Below are 19,082 nucleotides of genomic sequence, written 5' to 3'. Positions count from 1 at the left end.
AAATAAAAATATTTAACAAAAGATATATACAGAATATTTCACAATAAAAAATTTCAATCTAATCTCTTATAGACTCTCATAGAAATAAACTATTAGAAAGTGTTTAGATCCTTCTCAAAAATGTATGCTGCAACACTTAAAAGACATGCATGCAGTGAGAGTGATAGTGAAGATGCACCTCTGAGAATTCTCAAGGGAAAACAGATAAAGACAGAAGAATCTTCCAATGTCTACTGTGCTATTTGCATGGATGAACAACCTGATGAAAAAATGTTCAAGAATCAACACTGTTCTCACATCTTTTGTAATGACTGCATCAGAAGACATGTTGCTGCAAAGATTGAAGAGAATAGATCAGTAGTAGAATGCCCACATCCGAGTTGCAAGCAGGTTCTAGAGCCTCATCAGTGTCGTTCAATTATACCAGAAGAACTGTTTGATAAATGGGGAAATGTTCTTTGTCAAAATTTGGTGCCTGAATCAGAGAAGTTTTACTGTCCTTTTAAGGATTGTTCTGCTATGATGATATGTGACTGCAATGAAGTTGTGAGTTCATGTGAGTGTCCACATTGCAATAGAATATTTTGTGCACAGTGCAAGGTTTCGTGGCATGCAGAAATAGGTTGTGAGGAGTTTCAGAAGTTGGAGGAGGCTAAGGTAGAGAAGGGAGACTCATTGGTGATGGAACTTGCAAAGAGTAAAAGTTGGAGGAGATGCCCAAAATGCAGTTTTTACGTAGAAAGAATTGAAGGGTGCTGTCGTATTGTTTGCAGGTTTGTTTTGTATTTCTAACTATTACTTTATAAAAAATGTTATTTCAACAATTTCACCTTAAAATACAACTCTTTATAACTATAATTTCATCCATATAATTTTAAAATTTTCCAACAAAAAATTATTTATTTTTTATAAGTTGTAATATCATACTAGTTGTCAACATATCATATTTTTATTTTACACTATATAAAAATATTATTAAATAAAAACTAATTTTAAATATTAAATTTATTATTATTTATATCAACTAAATTATATATTATTTTATAAACTAAAATATTATTAGTATCTAGAATAGTTTTTATTATTAACAAAAATTTATAAAATAGTTTCTAAATTGATATCTAATTATTAATTACTAAGATTTTATCTATTAACTATTTTATATTCTAAATTAGTCTACATTAATATTTTAAAAAATAATTTAGCTAAAGCAAAATTCTTGGTATCTAATTAGATATCAATTTAGAAATCATTTAAATGATATAAACTAATTTAGAAACCAAAAGTTGTTTTAGTTTCTAAAATTATTTCTAATTTAGTCTCTATAGTAGCTAATTATTTTTTTAATCTAAAATTAGTTTTTATTTTATTAATTTTCTTGTAGTGTATAAATTTTGTTTAATAATATAAACTACTATAAATTTCATCATTTCATTATTTATTTTTTCTATTGATTCTAACCATGATAATTTCAAATGAATTGATTAGATTAATAGCATATTTAATTCAAATAGAACAAACTAATGACCATTTTTATTATGTGCTGGCTCACTTGTGTTTTGCAGATGTGGCCATAAATTTTGCTATGATTGTGGATTGTCTTGGAAGAGTAATTATCACTATTTATGTCAAACTAATTAAGAAGTGTATTTGTACTTATATTTTATTTCCCTTTTAGTTAGTAGATTGAGCATTTTATGTTGTTTTCATTTGAGGTATTGGATGAAACTTTATGTCATTTCATATATTCCAATGTAGATTGGATTCACATCTAAATTTTTCTTTAGAACAAAATGCGTGTCTTTAATGTCTATTTTACTAGCTTTTATTTTTATAATAAGTATTTTTTTTATTATATTTATATTATTTAATATAATAATTATATTGATAAAGTTCTTAAGTATAATTTTACATTTATTATTCATAATAATGAGACAAGATTTTTGTAATTTAATTAAAATTCTTATTGTTATAAAAAATTGTAATCTAAATATGTATTTATTTATATATATTTGTATAAACAAATACAATCATATGAAAAAAAATATATATTTTCTTTAAGCGAACAAATAATAATCTTAATTAAGAAGTTAATTCTTATAGTTTAATTTGAAAAAAAAATAATTTTCTCAAAATCATTTCACTTAAATTGTTTTAGCGCATTAACGTTACCCAAATATTAAATAGTTCACAAAACTAGGGATAAACTATACAAAAAATTAATAAAGGATCAAAATAGAACAATTATATATAAAAGTAAAGACTAAAAATTTAATTAATTTTATGAAAAATGAATAAAGAAAAGAGTCATATATTGATCTTAATAGAAATATTATATTATGTAAAAAAAATATAAGTTAACAAGTAGGAAAATTGGTAGTGTATTATCTTATCTTACTCCAGTTTCTTGACGAAGTATGGGTACTTAAAGTATTGTACATAAGGTATTGTCCATAAGTGTAATTCATAATGTAAATCAAATTATACTGTAGTCAGTTATGAATTTTTTTTTAACCAAACTATTTGGAATATAAATAGAAAAAAAATGAAAAATAATTCTTTTAGATCTAAACTCTAAATCCTATAAAACTATTTGTATCTGATCACACAAGTGCATTGATATTATTTGGTGACTAATAATAAGATATTTCTTGAACTATTAAGATAAGATAATAATAATAAGATAAGATGTAGTAGTATGATATTTAGTTGAATCACATTTATTTAGATAAGGGAAACCTACAACAATGATAATTTTAGGTCAGATTCTATAGTTTCCTTAATATCTCTATAACCTTCAACTTTAAGTGTAATAAAGGATAACCTACCTATATTATTCTAGGTCACACACACTTTAGAGTTTTATTTTAATCTCTCCACCATCTGACTTTAAGACTAATTACATTTTTCCTAGCCCTTCAGAGTTTATATCCTTCATTTTAAGGGAACCCAATGCCTATTTCCATTTCTAACCAATTTTTTTTTTGTTACATCTTTTAATATATTTTTAATATTTTTGTTCCTACTAGACAGATGGGACCTAGAGAACTGTTGAAGTCTTCTTCTCCTTCCTTCGGTCGGTCAGGTGACTGGGTGATGAGCTAAAATTCTTCTCGTCCTCCTGCTTCTCCTTCGGCACTCGGTCTCGGCCAACACCGGATGGTGGGGGTACCTGCGAAGGCACTCCGACGCTCAAGTCAATAAAGCGGGTGGTCAGCTCTCAGGTACGTGAACAATAGTAAATGACATACCTTACTCCTTGGGATGCGTGCTATTTATATTATTCTAATGGGCCTACTTTGTTGGGCCCGTTTATCGAGGTGGATACCGCTTAGGGTTGCATTACTTAATTCTTAATGATAGATTAACTTCACCGATCTTGGTTTGAGTGTTAACTGTGATAGGGGTCGGCCGTCGGCCAAATCATCATGGCCTTGGGTCGACCATCGGCCATATTCCAGTGGTCTCGATTGTCTCGGCCAAGTCTTCTAAGGTCTCAACCTCTTGGCCAAGTCTTCTAAGATCTCAGCCAACTTTCCCTGATCTCGGTCAAGTGGACTCGGTCTCGGGCAGCCAGGTAAGCCTCGGCCTCGCCCATACCAGTACAATTTTCAATAAAAACCAACCTATTCCCCCTTCTATTTGAATTGAAAAAGGCAAGGAAGGGTTGTTATTTCTGCATAGTACTTTTAGAGATTTTAAGAAGGAAAAAGCAAAAGACAAGAGGGAACCAACCTCATGATACACACGCGACAAACACCTTAAAAAGAATTCTCATGATGTTGGGCCACGGTTGGCAAACCAATTTCTTTTCGATTCACACTTTTTTTTTTCCAGCTAAGAAGCTTTGTTGGAACGTCTAAATTAGCTTTTCAAATTTCATTTCAACCCTCATCATTTGAATGCAAATTGTCTTGCGTCATTGCATGACCAATTTCAGTTTTCATGCATCTGCCAATTTGAATTCCCAGTACCACCCAACCTTTTACATTTATTGGGAATCTTACAAGAACCAGGCCACCTAAATCTTTACATTAAAAACATAAGTTCAACGGTTTTTCACTTTCATGTTTGTTTTTCTGTCTTCTATCATAGTTCCAACTTTTACAGGAATTCAACACATAAGCGTTTACTATTTGTTTACAATAGTCACTAATATGCCAAGTTTTAGTATTTTGATGTTTTGGTTTCACTACGATGTAAATCTTAAAAGTTTGGCAGAATATGTGTTTCCCTTTTCCTAAATAAACATATTCTGCAGATTCTCATTTTAGATAATGCAAATCTATCCTGGTAGATCCTGCCATGGATTTATCCCACGATTGCAGTCACGTGAAAAATAGTACAGAAAAAGAAAGAAAATAAAACAGCCAAAAATATTTATTTGTCCTGTTGTCATGATCATAGCATCCAGGCTTCTGGGCAGCAGTTTTGGATTGTTTTACACCAAATTGAATGTTCTGTAATGGAAGATTTATTATTAAAATACACATTTCAATCATATTTTACAATTCAAAATTAGTTCTATCAAAATGAGCTCTTTTCCACTTTTAAACAAAAAACACTTGGTTTAAAATCTACCAGCTTCAACCAGCATTATAAAACACTACAGTTTATATCCACATGGGTTTATGAGATATTTGAATGAACAAGATATTAAAAAATTTGAGAGGATTCAACAACATCACTCAAAAAGGAAAGGATCTTTCCCATATAACTTATCCTCTTCTAAACACAACATTTTCTACAAACACTCTTAATTATACAGCATGAGAATATCCTTCATTTTTGTGCCTTCACTCTCTTTCTAAGGAACCATCCTTCCACCAGTTCTTACAATGGAACACCTTCACAAAAACACATACCACTATTAAGCATATAGAGGTAAATTTGAACAAGATATCCGAGATGGATAAAATCCCAAATTTTCTACACCCAGAAACCTCAGACACTAATCCAGAGGTTGCTGCATTGTCACAACCAAAGGGCTTGTGACTGTATGTTTCCCATCAGACCAAACTATGGAACCACTCTTCACACTTGAACCTCCAGCTGAAAGCTTAACAGCCCTAGTTTGTACCCTAACAAGAAAGTTCAACTTCTGACCCATCTTCCTGAAAGTCAGGGTGTCTGGCTTCACTGTCACCACCATCCCACCTGGTGGCTTGATGGTGACCTTGTACACTGAATTAGGGTCTCCAACATTGGTCACAGTCCTGATAAAATGTGTGGACATTCTCTTCTTTCCATATTGTTGAAACACTGCAGACAATGAAGGGTAATTCAGGTTCCCAGAATGTCCTGCCCTTTTAGCCCCACTGCAATCTGCACTCTTCCTTGTGATCACATGGATACTGTTGGTGGTGTAATTGGAATTGCACAAGAAATTCACATAATCAGAAGGGGAGATGTCATAAACCAACCCAGGGTTCATGGCCTTAACTGGATGAACATGGCCAGCACCATAATCAAACACAGAGGAAACATTCCCAGTGGACTCATCCAACATGGGATCACCCTTGTTGTCCACAGTGTAAGCAGTGGTCATCAGGGCTGATCTAATGGCAGCAGGACTCCAATCAGGATGTGCTGCTTTCAACAAAGCAGCCAAACCAGAAACATGAGGACAAGCCATGGAAGTCCCAGAGAGTATGTTAAACTCAGTCCTACGCCCATCAGAGGGAACCCCAGAAGGTCCTACATGATCAGGCCAAGCTGCAAGAATGTTCAACCCTGGAGCTATAACATCAGGCTTCAAAATCTCAGGAGACACAGGGTTAGGCCCTCTGGCTGAAAATGATGCCACCACAGGAGCTGGCCTCACCCCAAGCCTTGTTCCCTTGAACACAATTGTGGCGGTTGCCGGTGACCTTGAATTACCAATGTAATTCCGGATTTCGTCGCCGGCATTGGCACCAACCGCCGTGGCAGGCAACACGTGGCAATCGGCCACCAACCCTTCACCATCAAACACACCGTTGGCTAAAATCATGCCAACCCCTCCATTTTTTTTCACTTCTTCACCTTTAGCAGCCCTTGAATTAATACCTCTATCACACACAACAATTTTTCCTTTCACAGTCTTGGGATCCAAGGAACCATCCAAACAGAGTGAAGATGAATAGCCATCGCCTCCACCACCACCGCCACCACCAAATTGTCCAATACCCGCATACACAATCGGGTACATCCGATCCGGAGTTAAACCCGGTCCACCATAAATACTAATCCCGGGGACAATTTTTCCGTTTCCAAGCTTAACATTCGCCGGAAAATCTCTGTCTATAGTTCCAGCACCTACAGTGGTCACCCACGGCGCCACGTTCGTCACCGTGAGGCCACCGGGACCGCCATTGCCAGCTGAGGAGGAAACAAAAACGCCAGCTGAGGCGGCGCCGAAGGCGCCAATCGCAATCACGTCGAGGTGGTACGGCACCACCACTCCTCCAACGCTGAGCGACACCACGTCGACGCCGTCGGCCACGGCAGAGTCGAACGCGGCGAGGATGTCGGAGTCGTAGCACCCGCCGTTCCAGCAGACTTTATACACCGCGAGCCGCGCTTTCGGCGCCATGCCGGCAGCGACTCCCTTCGCGTAACCTAAAGTTGACGCCGGCGACACGTATCTTCCAGCGGCGATGGACGCCGTGTGCGTGCCGTGCCCGTCGGAGTCTCTTGCCGAGCGGAACTCCGTGGTCTCGTTCATCTTCCCGATGGTGGCCTCGTACCCGCCGGAGAAGTATCTGGCTCCGATGAGTTTCCGGTTGCATGAGGTGGCCGGGAAGTCCTTCCCGGCGATGCACTGGCCCTTCCACTTGGCGGGAACGGGCCCCAGGTCGCGACCGTTGAAGCTCTGGCGCTCCGGCCAGATTCCGGTGTCGATTACGCCTATGACAAGATCCGAGCCGAAATCGGTCTCGTGGAGCAGCCCGGTGCGATCGGCGGTGGTGAGCCCGAGGAACTGAGGGGAGCGAGTGGTGTGAAGCTGCCGAACCTGTTCGGGTACGAGAGTGATGACGTGGCTGAGCGCCTGCAGCTTCTGTGCCTCCGAAGGCGAGAGCTTAGCAGAGAAGCCATGGAAAACGGTGTCGTAGGTGTGGATGACAGAAGCAGTGTTGGAAATGGAAGCAAGTGAGGACTGATACCAGTGTCTGTGGGTGGGGAAAACGGAAGGCTTTGTTTGGTGATGAACTTGGACTATGAAAGTCTTTTTGTTTTCTTGGTCGGAAGAAAAAGCAAGTGATGTTAGTGTTCCTAGGAGAAAGAGGAAAAGTAGGAAGGTGGAAAATGCAGCCATTGAAGTGTGTAGTGAAGTGAAATGAAGTGGAAAATTTAAAGGGAAAAAAAGTGTGTGGTGGTGGAAGAAGAAGAAGAAGAAGAAGAAGAAAAGGGTATTTTAATTATTTGTGTTGTATTGTAGTGTAGGGTAGCAGTAGCATGGTACTATTGTTGAGAGAAGAAGAACAGTGGGTGGAGTGTTGTGCCATGTGGACTTCAAATTCAAATTGAAACTGCAACTTTTGTAGCTATCTTCATCAACTCTTGAATGTTTTCTCTTATTTCACACACAAAGTAGAAAACAGCTGTTCAGATTACGTTTACCCATACATTTTAGGAAAACTTTTTTTTAATCAAACAACTCCTGTCAGTAACTGCAAAACCATCAGTGTTTTTCAGACACTTTAACAATGTTTTTTATTTGCAAAATTAACATTATTAAATAATTATAATTGTGTAACAATTGTTTTGGTCCAACCAGCCTTGCCAATTAATACCCCAATAAACGAGTGTGGGCCAGAAATTGGGCCCATCAATTACGTTAACCTACCCTAGCAGAGGACTCCACCAAGTCCAAAGGACCCATTTATAAGCACTCAGGTACCCTCTACCCCATCACACCAAGGTCAAATTTATGTTCAAAATCAGCTCTCACCTAAACATAAGGTCCACCTTTGCATGCATTACCTTTTCTACCAAGTCTATTTTTATTTTCGTCTTAATAAACGTTTTTCTAATCTTTACCTCACGAAATTTTTATTTTTATTTTCATCTTTATCTTTATTATTTATTGACATTTATTAAACAATTAGTTATCCGTTGAGTAACTTTAGAGGAAAATAATTAATCAACTTTATATAAGCAATATAATTTCTCTCCATTTAGATTTTGTATCACTTATTTCTTTTACTAAAATAAAAAAAATAAATCAATATGTACACAATTTTTAGAATAACTTTTTAAAAAAGCATGCGGAGTTTAACTTAAAAAAGCATGCTCAAGTTTAACTAAAATTATTAAAGTTTTCATCTTCCTCCTTCTTTCGGTCAGGTTGTTAGAGTTTCATTGGGATTCTTCTCGCCTTCGTGCTACTCCTTCAGCTCTCGGTCTCGGGTGAATACCAAATGGGGGAGGTACCTGTAGAAGACATTTCGATGCTCAAGTTAGTAAAGGGTGTTCGGTACTCAGGTAAGTATACAGTAATAATGACGTACCTTGCTCATTGGAATATGTGTTATTTATATTATTTTAATGGGCTTACCTCATTGGGCTTGAAATGAATCACACTTATGGTTGCATTAGCTAATTCTTAATGGTAGTTCAGCTTCACTGACATTGATTTGAGTGTTAATGATTATATGTGTCAGTCGACCTGATCGTGCAAGGTGTCTTGACGTCAGAGAGACCGAGTCAGCTTAGCGTGTGTCTCGGTCAACTCGATCAAAGAGACCAAATCATGTCATATGTGTCGGTCGACCATAGCAGTACATAAATTAAAACCAAAATAAATAAATAAATAAAAACAAGAATAATATAAAAAAAAAAATCCACATGTTTACCACTTACACTATTTGAGCCTGTGGATTCACACAAGTGAATAAGGTTTTTTTTTATAAGTTTTTTGCATTTTCTGCAAGTGTCAATTTGAATGCCTCTAATGGTAGTATTGGGTATCTGTTTCTTTTATCACTTATTTTTTTTAAAACAGTACTTATAGATTGATAAAACTACATTAGATTAAAATTAAAGAAAAATATTCTTTTATTGAAATAGAGTAATTTTGAGATTTTACTGTACAACATCGCTATTGTAAATTCGTATATTTAATTGTACAGTTTTCAAAGTAAAATTTTACTTTTAAAAATTATACATACAGATATAAGTTTTTTGAAGTAAATTTACAAAAAAAACGATTAAAATGATAATAAATTATGTAATATATAGACACTTTAGTTTTTTTTTTTCGACAGACACTTTAGTTAATTAGTTAGTGATATGGTGATAGTACATTAATGAGTTTAGAAGGTGATGATAACTGACAGATACGACAGTTTCAAAAGGAATACATGTTCAAATCTTGTGACCTTTGTTGCAGGCCCATCCATGCGCAATATCTGGAAGCAAAATCAAAACGTGGAAAAGAAAAGGAAAAAATGTTTTTTTTTTCATTTTCAAATTAATTGAGGTGAGAAAAAAAAAACGTATATATGATTGCGACATAATGAAAATAGAAAATGAGGTTAAAAAACATTTACTATCTGCTTAATTTTTTTTTTTTTCATTTGACCTTAATTATGAAAAATAATTAATCACTTTTAATTATGTTTCCCTCTTGTTCTTTATTTTTTGAAAAACTCTTACCTTGTTGAGATCAAAGGGGCAACACGTCATCGATTACGAGGGATTAACCGACAGTACGATCATGAAAGACACTGCTTGCAGGAGTTCTTGGACGGGTTTGGGATGCCATTATGGATTTTGGATTTTTGTGTGTAAGGTCTTTAAATTACATTATTTTTTATTTTTTTAAATATATTAAAATTAGTATTATTTGGATACTGCCAATATATTGTTACTTTGTTTAGAAATTGAAGCGAAAGAAAATTTAAATACATTTTTTTTTAATTCAAAATAATTTTTAAAGATAAATTGAATTGTTGGAAATCTCTCATCGATTATAAATGAAAATATACGTACAAGTGAATGTAAATTTCATTTTATAAACCATTTTTATAAGGTTGAGTTAAGTTTTAAAGTCTATTTTCTAATATGGTATCAGAGTTATTTCAAACATTTTCTTGTGAGAATTTATTGGACTTATTATATCATCTGCTATCAGACAGTTATCGGATCACTCATAATATATTATGAGGAGAGTGAGTGATAGCGTGAGGGGAGTGTGTTAGAGATTCTGACTAAAGATAAGATTAAGTTAAGATAATAGTATATTACTTCTTAATTTAGATAATTTAGATAATCTGAATTATTAGTATATATGATAAGTTGCTAAATCAGTTTTAAAATTTTTCATCAATATAAAAATTCATCAAGAATTGTTAGTGATTTTTTACAGATATTAATTAAAATACTTGACACAATTAATATGATTAAAAAATACTCCAGAAATTATTATATTGAGTCAAAATACTAAATAAATTTTCAGTAATAATTAGGTGGATCCCAGAAAAAAAGTTGAAGCTTGGCATGCATATTGATCCATTGGGGTCTCTCAGCAAATGTCATAATGGACATCTAGGAAGTGAAACCTGCAAGAGTGGACCTTATTATGTCATGTATTAAAATCTCAAAAACATTAGACTCGTAGTCCCTATCATGCATTAAATATATTATATGGTCCTTAATATTTAATTTATAAGATTATAACTTATCTCCTACTCACTAATTATCCATTATATTAATTTATAAGATTAAATTAGATTTAAATTTATGTGAGTTAGAACAGTTTACAATGATGGTGAAGCATAATAGGTGGGGTTGTGTTTCCAAAACAATGCGCACAAACTTTTTCTAGAAATAAACGATTTAACACAATGATCTTCTTCGTTGAATCGGGGTGATGGTGACACCTTCTTGGCAAAGTGATGGTTTTTCTTTGGTGTCTAATCTTTGTTGATCAAAACTAAAGTGATCATGTGGTGGGGACCTAAAATTAAACAACCTTCTTTTTCTTTTTCTTTTGCATTTCAATTTCAAACACTTGGACACAAGAACATCCAAATTCAACTCTCTTTGTCTAAACAGTGAAAGGAGAATTTGGATTTTATATTACCCTATTTGCAGTAAAAAGGGTTAATCGAGGGGAAAAGGCCAAAATGTGTTATCATGCATGCACACAGGAAAGTGACCTGAGTTCAACTCTCTTTGCTTCTCTCTACAGTGAAAGCAGAAATTTTATTTTATTATATCACTCTTTGGGGAATGGATTCATTAGTTGGACAAATCAAAGCAAAAATATATCACTATGTAGGATCAAAGTTATTCATATCTCGCAAGAGAGAAAGAGAAAGTTTTTAGGTTTATAAGAGGAAAGCATGAAGAAGAGGTAAAAAGCAATCGCCAAAATAGGTAAATCAGAAAGAGAAAGATGGTAAAAATACAATATTGGGGATTAAATCAGATAAAAACATGTGGGGTTTGCAAATATTGCAGTGCTTGTAATTATTATGAATCTTGTAATTATGTATGATGAGTATGTGTGGAAGAGTGAAGTTTAATTTGAACCATTTTGCTAAGCTTGAGTTTTAAATTAAATAAGGGTAAAACCATCGAATCTTTAGGAATTGAAACAATATTTATTATTTTAAAATTAGTGCTATATTTTCTTTTAGAGTTAAATATGTTTTCTTCTATATACTCTTTTATAAAATTGATTTTTCTCATAGTTTAAACTCTAAATACTTGCACTAATTTATTAGAATGAGTCTTTGTCAAATAAAATTTTACGTTATAAGTGGAAATTAGAATGTTAAAATATTTTGTGTTATATCTTAAAAATTCATTTACATTCAAAAATACTGATAAAAACTCATTTTTAGAAGGTATAAAGTTTAGATTAAAAACAAAAATCAATTTTACATTACAATTCAAATACAAAAATATTTAACCTAATTTTTTAAATTCACAATACAATTCTTGAAATATATTTTTCTAGTTAGTATTATCTTAATTTATTTTAAAACAATTATATATATACATATATGTGTGCGCTTTTCTTAATAAGTGTCATAGAACCCATCTTTTGTGCAGGTTTTTGTTGCTTTTATATCCTCATCGCATGGTCGGTTTAATGAGTTTGATGCTTGGGTGTTTAGTTTATTTCTATTTGCTGACAATGACTGAATTTAGTTGTTGGACTTTTGTGTCTTGTTTTAAGAATGTATTCTTTTGGAGGATTAATGTAATTGTATCTTGATGTACTCTTGTTATAGTATGTTAATGTGGCTCATGTGTTATAATGTGTGTGGAATTCCCAATTGGATGGAGGATAAGAAACTTGTGTTGAAATTATTTATATAAAAGTTGGGATACCCTTTAAATACCTCATTTTATTTTATTTATTTATTATTGATAAAAAAAATCTTAATTTCAATATAACTATATATATGTATCTGTGTTTTTCTTTAATAAGTGTCATAGAACAGCCTGTTAAAATGAAGGTTCTTGGCTCTTATTCTTTATATTGTTTAATGGTACCATCAATTATTGGCTTGTAATCTTTTACTAACTTGTGCCAATCAACCACACGTTTTAAGAGTCATCATGGCAAAGTTATCGGTGAAAAAAGATGAGTTGTTTCTTGAATGAGTGAGACAAATATTCATATATAAACCAACCTTTTGCATCATTCAAAATGTAGTACAGTAAAATATTAGTTAGGTGTGAGAGCCATACCTGCATATTCAATCACTTTTATCACTGTCTCCACAAAAACAATTAATACCCCACTAAACGGAGGACACAACTGTTCAAAATATTAATCATTATTTCAAGACTACCACCAAGTAAGATTACTAATTAGGTCTACTATGTGTTGTTATGTGAATAAAAGTTACTATAACTGTTTGTATCAAGAAAATGAACTTCAAGAACACATCATACAAAAAAAACTGCTATTGTAAAACATTTATACAGTACACAGAAACTGGTTTACACTTTATAAACAAACGATTCTTTTCAATCTCAAACAACTGGTATGAAATATACACTTAAATGGCCAAAATTTTCACTTGGAACCCTAGAACATGGCACCGGTGGATCTTAATGCAGGTTCTGCAACTTCTTCTCTTGCAACGTTGTGATGAGGTTAACCTTCAAATTTTCCAAAGAGGTCTTGAACTGTTCAAGATCCTCCAAACCCATATCCTCAGTGGAGAGATTCCACCAAGGAGGAAAGCAAGAACTGTTCTTTTCTGCCCCTTTCATCTCTTTCAACTGTTTCTGTTTTTCCTTCAACTTATCCTGCACACTCTCGTATTCCAGCCGCTGCTTTTCAAGAAACTTCTCCTTCTCCTTCTCCTTCTCGCTTGTGCCGCTGCAATGCTGAGACGGCCCTCCGGTGATGTAGCGGTGGAGGACGGCGTCGGTGTTGGGGTAGCCACAGGAATAGACTTTGCCGTTTTGGGAGGTGATGATCAAAGCGAGTTCCGCTTTGCATAGAAGAGAAAGTTCTGTGAGTTTGTTGAAAAGCCCCAACTTGCGTTTGGAAAAGGTGACGCATCGCCTCTTTCTCTGTTCATCTTCTTTCATTTCAATCTTTCCCTTTCTCGAGTTTGGTGTTGTTCCATTGTTTGCTTTAGAAGAAGGAGCCATTGTAGGATTCTGCAGAACACAAAAACAAAACTCAAAGAATGAAAATTACTCAAAAACATGAATCACACAATGTTTTGGCGGGAGTCCACTTTTATAATGTTCTAATGTGGCAACAGTGTCTTTTCATTTGATTATTTTTTATTGACAAAGAATAATGTGGAATTATACGTTTGATGTGATATAATATTTTATATTTTTTTATAAAGGTTGGAATATCTTTTATATATTTTAATTTATTTTTTGATAAATAAAATGAAAGAATATCTAATCAAATATATATATATATATATCACAAATTTTAAATAAAATTATTTTAAAAGTATTTTTGAAATTTAAATTAAACGAAAATTAATTCTTATAATATGAATCAAATAATAAAATTGTATGATAAAACATTAACGCAAATAAAATTAGTCTTTTTGAAAAATAAGTTTAAATAAGTTGTTTCAATCAATATAAATTTAGATATAAATATTTGTTCAAGATTATCAAATAAGATTACAAGATTACTCAAGGGTGATATATTTTTATTTTGTTATCTTTTTGTTGTGTTATGCAACGGTGTGGTGCAATTAGATGTATTTTAGAGTTTTCAATATCTTGTTTTTCTTCTTAGAAGATTCTTCAAGATGAATTTTAAATTTTCTTGTATTAATTACATAGGTGTTATTGTAAACGAATAATTCAAGAAAATATAATAGAATAATCTAATTAAAAATTTTAACATTAAATTGGGTGTAGATTCTTATTGAATTGAAGTCTGACATTTTTTTTTATCTTGATTTATTTTATTTCATTGTAATCATTAATATTGTTTATCTTATCCTCTTTCAAGCTTTCTTCCAAGAAGACAATTTTGTAAGTACAAGAGTTCATTCTTTTACTATTTCACCCTTCTTAGTTGTGATTTAAGCCATATTCTCTTTTTCACTTCATCGTGCTTCAAATAAATTAACACTTCTAGTTACAATCCTAATAGAGTGGGAGATCAGGTCAGATATAAACACTATGACTTGTCGGATATCAAAACTAATAATTATAGGTGGTTAATTTCAACAATTTTTACTTGAATAAATCATTGTTTGTATTAATGTCACTAACATTGATTTAAAAGATTAATTTCTTTTACACAATATTATATGTTATTAGTAAAATTAGTATAAGTTAGAGGGTGTTGGAAAATAATTTAGCTACTAAGGTCAACTTGAAGAGAAGTGGGGTTGAATTAGAAAGTACTTTTATTGTCTGTATGATTGAATTAGAAAGTATTTTACTGTCTATGTGGGGCAGATGAGGAAATAACAAGTCATTTGTTCTTTGACTGTAGAATTACTTGGCTAGTTTGGAACCTTTGCTTCGAGTGGTTAGGACTAAGTTTGGTTATTCACACACTTCTATCTTACATTTTTTGTAGTTTAATATACATGAAGCACCTGCTTCTATTAGATTAATTTTGAAAAGTGTCTAGATTAATTGCAGTGGTAAGTGAGATTTGGAGACATAAGAATTAACACATATTTAAAGATGCAGTGATTGATCATTCTGAAATTTTCTCCATATCTCAACTAAAGGTACCACCATATGTGTTATTTAAAAAGATGCCACCTTCTCTTTAGTATATTATGTAATTTTGTATTTTAAAGCAATCATATATTTAGAAAAACATTATCGTATCTCATTAAACATATATTACTTTATCACCATTATAAATATTAGGTTTAATTAAAATTTAAGTATATTATAAATTTGAATATCTTTGAATGTTCAAAATATTTTTTATTTTCATATAACTACTATCACTATTAGAAAATCACTAAGTAAAAACTAATTCTATATTAACTAAATTAAATACTAAATAAATTATTAATATTTGAATTAATTTATATTATTGATAAATTATTATCTCGTTATCTACTAACTGAATTCTAAATAGGATGATATATAAGTTGAAAAAAACATAATCAAAGGATAACAAATAGCTGTAACTATTTTTTCTATCTTTTTGTCTCTAACTCGACTCGAATCACTTCTAATGGTTGCGTCACTCGTAGCTTCTCTTTCCAAGAAGTACAAATTGAAGAAGATTAAAAAGATAATGTGTTGATTAACAAATTAAAATCGAAAAAAAGAAAATAACAACAGCCTCATTTTGTTATCGCAAAATCACAACAAAATATTTAGACAAAAATAAAAAATTACTTTAAGGAAAAATTATTTAAAAATATTAAATTTGTAATTTGCTTAAAGTTTCATCAAACCTGAATAATATATCACTAAAATATATGTAATAATAATTATGTTTGGAAGAAATAAAATCTAATCGCACATTCCAACACAACGTCCTGTATCCCTTCACGAAAGAAATACTAAATGTATGGTAAAATAAGTTTTTAATCTCAATAAAATATTTAAAGTTTTTTTCAAAGTTTTTGAAGTCTCTAAAATGTAAATGTTATAACAAAAGTTAAGAAAAAATGAGAAAAAGAATTAAAAATCTTTCACGATTATATAAAATCAAGTTAATGAGAAAATTTACTAAAATTAAAGTAAAATTAAGAAGTATTCAATTTCATATTATAGATAACGTACATTTATCTAGGGTTTTAACTTCTTTTTATAGATTTTTTTTTCATGAGAATTTAATCTCAATCGAAAACATATGTAATAGAAAAACATTATGTTCATTGACACCTTCACTCATGTCAACAACTTTATCTTTTTCACTATGCATGTAACTTAACCGACACACTGATTAAAATATATTATACTAATAACTTTATATTAGCATTTAATAAAAAATATTATCTTAATTATTCTGTAAGAGACTTATTAATATAATTGGACCAAAATTCATGATCCACCCATGAACCCAACTATTGAGACCACCTACTCACACTTGCTTCTAGGAAGCACTAGTAGAAATTCTAAAACAATTCTTTCATGGTAAATGTTGGTTTTAACAACTTTTAGGTAACTTTTAATTCTAAAAAAATTATTCAAATAAAAATCACTGTAACTGAAATTTTTAAATAAGGACACTCTGGTTATTACATTGTCCCATAAACAATGACTATGATTTTTTTTATCATTCCTATCTCAAATTATACAAAAAAAAATAAAATATTTGTTAATGTTTGAAGTCGCATCAAATATTTAATTTTATAGAAAAAAAAATTAAAAGATTAAGAAATAGAAAATATTAGTTTGGACCTTCTCCGATACACAAATATTTTCAAATTTCACTACTTATTTGGTCAGCCTAGGTTTCGATATAATATTAACTGTCAATGGACAACTATAATGCTCTTTTGAAAAAAAAAATTAACGTAAAATTTTTATTCATGGATGACATACAAACTATATAATGATATACAATATATAAATTACATAATGATAAATATTAATTATTTGTATTTTGAAAATGTAATTTCATTTTTTTTAAATTGATAACTCAAATTAATAAAAAAAATTATTAAGTTAATTATTTACAATTAAAAGAATCCAAAAATAAAGAATATGTTTTTTTCTTCTAAATCAATTGAGTCTTACTTTGAATGGTAGAACAAAAGAAAAAATTGTATTGCAGAAATGGAAACAATAAATTCTAGATATTTAAAGGATAAATCTAACTTCTTCCATATAAAATTTATGGGTACGGAGAACGTAATCAAAATTTGAACATCCTCAAATAGTAATCCAAAACTCAAATGTCCTAAACCATAAATTGCAAAATTCATGAAACTGCATATCAAAAGTTTTAATAAAGTATTGTGATTCAGAAAGTCTTGTTTCCTAACAACTTACATGAATAAATGATAATGCTGCGATTTTCTTCTTCAAATAGAAGAATAAAAATGGTGTGATATTCTCTTCAAATAGTTCTTCAAATTCTGCAAAAAAAAAAATATTTTTTTGTTGAAATGTAAACTCTAATATTAAAAGACGAATCAATTTTCATATTTGTAAAATATTGTCTTTCTACCTTTCCTTCATCCAATTTAGTCTCCTCGGTATAGAGCTATTCGTAGTTCCTTCATCCAATTTATTTTCGGAGATGGAGTAGGAGTAGATCTACATGAATAATGTTTATTACTCCAAGCCATTCCACAAGCATAGCAAAATTCATTGCCACATCTGCAAAATAATGTTAGAATTCATAGAAAAATGAAACAATTATATATTAAAAACAATATATATTAAAAATGCAAAAGAAAATTCCCATAATTCTAACACATATTATTATTAAGAAGTAGATTTTAAGACTAACTCAATCTCATAAAACTGGCTCATGGGGTGAGGTTTGTACCCATTTATATACTATGAAAGATTCTAATCTCTAGTTGATGTAGGATCGACAACACACTCTTCACGCCGAAACTGACAACAAAGAATAATCTATTATGGTGATCCAATAATGGCCCATTCGCTATAATATACTCAAAATGGTTCTGATACCATATTACGAAGTGAACTTTAAGTCTAACTCAACCCCCAAGATCGACTCATGGTGTTCTCACTTATATACTATGAAAGACCTTAATCTCTAACTCATATCAAATTTTTTTAGACCATAATAAATAAAATAAAATAATGGATACACACTTAATAACAGATGTCTCAAAATCAGATACGGGATGTTTAATCTACTCAATAACAAAGAATATGTTTTATCAAACATCTATGTAACACTGACAAAAATGTTGTATAGTTTCAGAAGATTGGTTATAACACAAACCTGCATGAAATATAACACTGTGACAAAAATGTTCTATACTTTCACAAGATTAGTTATAATAAAAACCTGCATGAAATACGTGTACATCCATCAATTCTTTCTACGTAGAAATTGCATTTTGGGCATCTTTTCCAGCTTTTAGACTTTGCAAGTTTCATCACCGTTTGATCTTCCGTCTCTCCTTCGAAACCAATCTTAAACTCATTACAATTAGCTCCTGGGTGCCACGGAACCTTGCACTGTGCACAAAAGAGTCTATTGCAATGTGGACACTCTGATATAGTCACAGCTTTCTTTGAATCACCTGAATCACGTATCATCATAGCTGAACAATCCTTAAAAGGACAGTAAAACTTCTGTGATGCATTCACCACATTCTCACAAAGAGCATCTTCCCATCTATCCAACACTTCTTTAGGGATAATTGAACGACAGTTCTGAGACTCTATAACCCCTTTGCATTTTGGTTCAGGACATTTCACCGTTAATATATTCTCCTGAATCTTTGCAGCAACATGTCTTCCAATGCAATCATTACAATAGAGGTGAGAACAGTTTTGGTTCCTGAACATTTTTCCTTCACTCTTCTCATCCATGCAAATACCACAGTAGTAGGTAAGGGTGTGGGAAGTTTCATCGATCACTTTCTGTTTACCCTTGGCTAGGTCACCCCTGATCACTTTCTGTTTACCCTTGAGGGCTCTCAAAGCTAGGTCATCCTCATCATTTTTACCGATCA

At 32.0% G+C, this 19,082-nt stretch overlaps 4 protein-coding genes across 4 annotated transcripts; 1 reads left to right on the top strand and 3 right to left on the bottom strand.

Annotated features, from left to right (window-relative positions):
* Window positions 1-222: 222 nt before the first annotated feature.
* LOC137818061 (E3 ubiquitin-protein ligase RSL1) lies at window positions 223-4,125 on the top strand. Its single transcript, XM_090296180.1, has 4 exons — window positions 223-773; window positions 1,566-1,609; window positions 3,405-3,577; window positions 4,111-4,125. Exons 1-4 carry the CDS (start codon window positions 247-249, stop codon window positions 4,123-4,125), a joined length of 759 nt encoding a protein of 252 aa, XP_090152306.1. The 5' UTR covers window positions 223-246.
* Window positions 4,126-4,684: 559 nt separating this feature from the next.
* Window positions 4,685-7,569, bottom strand: LOC137818321 (Subtilase family protein). Its single transcript, XM_068621666.2, has one exon. The coding sequence runs from the start codon at window positions 7,295-7,297 to the stop codon at window positions 4,952-4,954; it is 2,346 nt and encodes a 781-aa protein (XP_068477767.2). The 5' UTR covers window positions 7,298-7,569; the 3' UTR covers window positions 4,685-4,951.
* Window positions 7,570-12,904: 5,335 nt separating this feature from the next.
* LOC137818060 (agamous-like MADS-box protein AGL62) lies at window positions 12,905-13,659 on the bottom strand. The gene has a single exon (XM_068621281.2). It carries the CDS (start codon window positions 13,606-13,608, stop codon window positions 13,057-13,059), a length of 552 nt encoding a protein of 183 aa, XP_068477382.2. The 5' UTR covers window positions 13,609-13,659; the 3' UTR covers window positions 12,905-13,056.
* A 3,947-nt stretch (window positions 13,660-17,606) lies between these two features.
* Window positions 17,607-19,033, bottom strand: LOC150024819 (E3 ubiquitin-protein ligase RSL1-like). The gene is made up of 2 exons (XM_090296801.1): window positions 18,410-19,033; window positions 17,607-17,742 (listed from the first exon to the last, which is right to left on the bottom strand). Exons 1-2 carry the CDS (start codon window positions 18,937-18,939, stop codon window positions 17,607-17,609), a joined length of 666 nt encoding a protein of 221 aa, XP_090152927.1. The 5' UTR covers window positions 18,940-19,033.
* Between the last annotated feature and the right edge of the window lie 49 nt (window positions 19,034-19,082).

This window comes from Phaseolus vulgaris, chromosome 10 (genome assembly GCF_051622355.1).
Source record: "Phaseolus vulgaris cultivar YP4 chromosome 10, ASM5162235v1, whole genome shotgun sequence".
Taxonomy (NCBI): Eukaryota; Viridiplantae; Streptophyta; class Magnoliopsida; order Fabales; family Fabaceae; genus Phaseolus; species Phaseolus vulgaris.
This window is presented reverse-complemented; position numbering and strand designations above follow the sequence as displayed.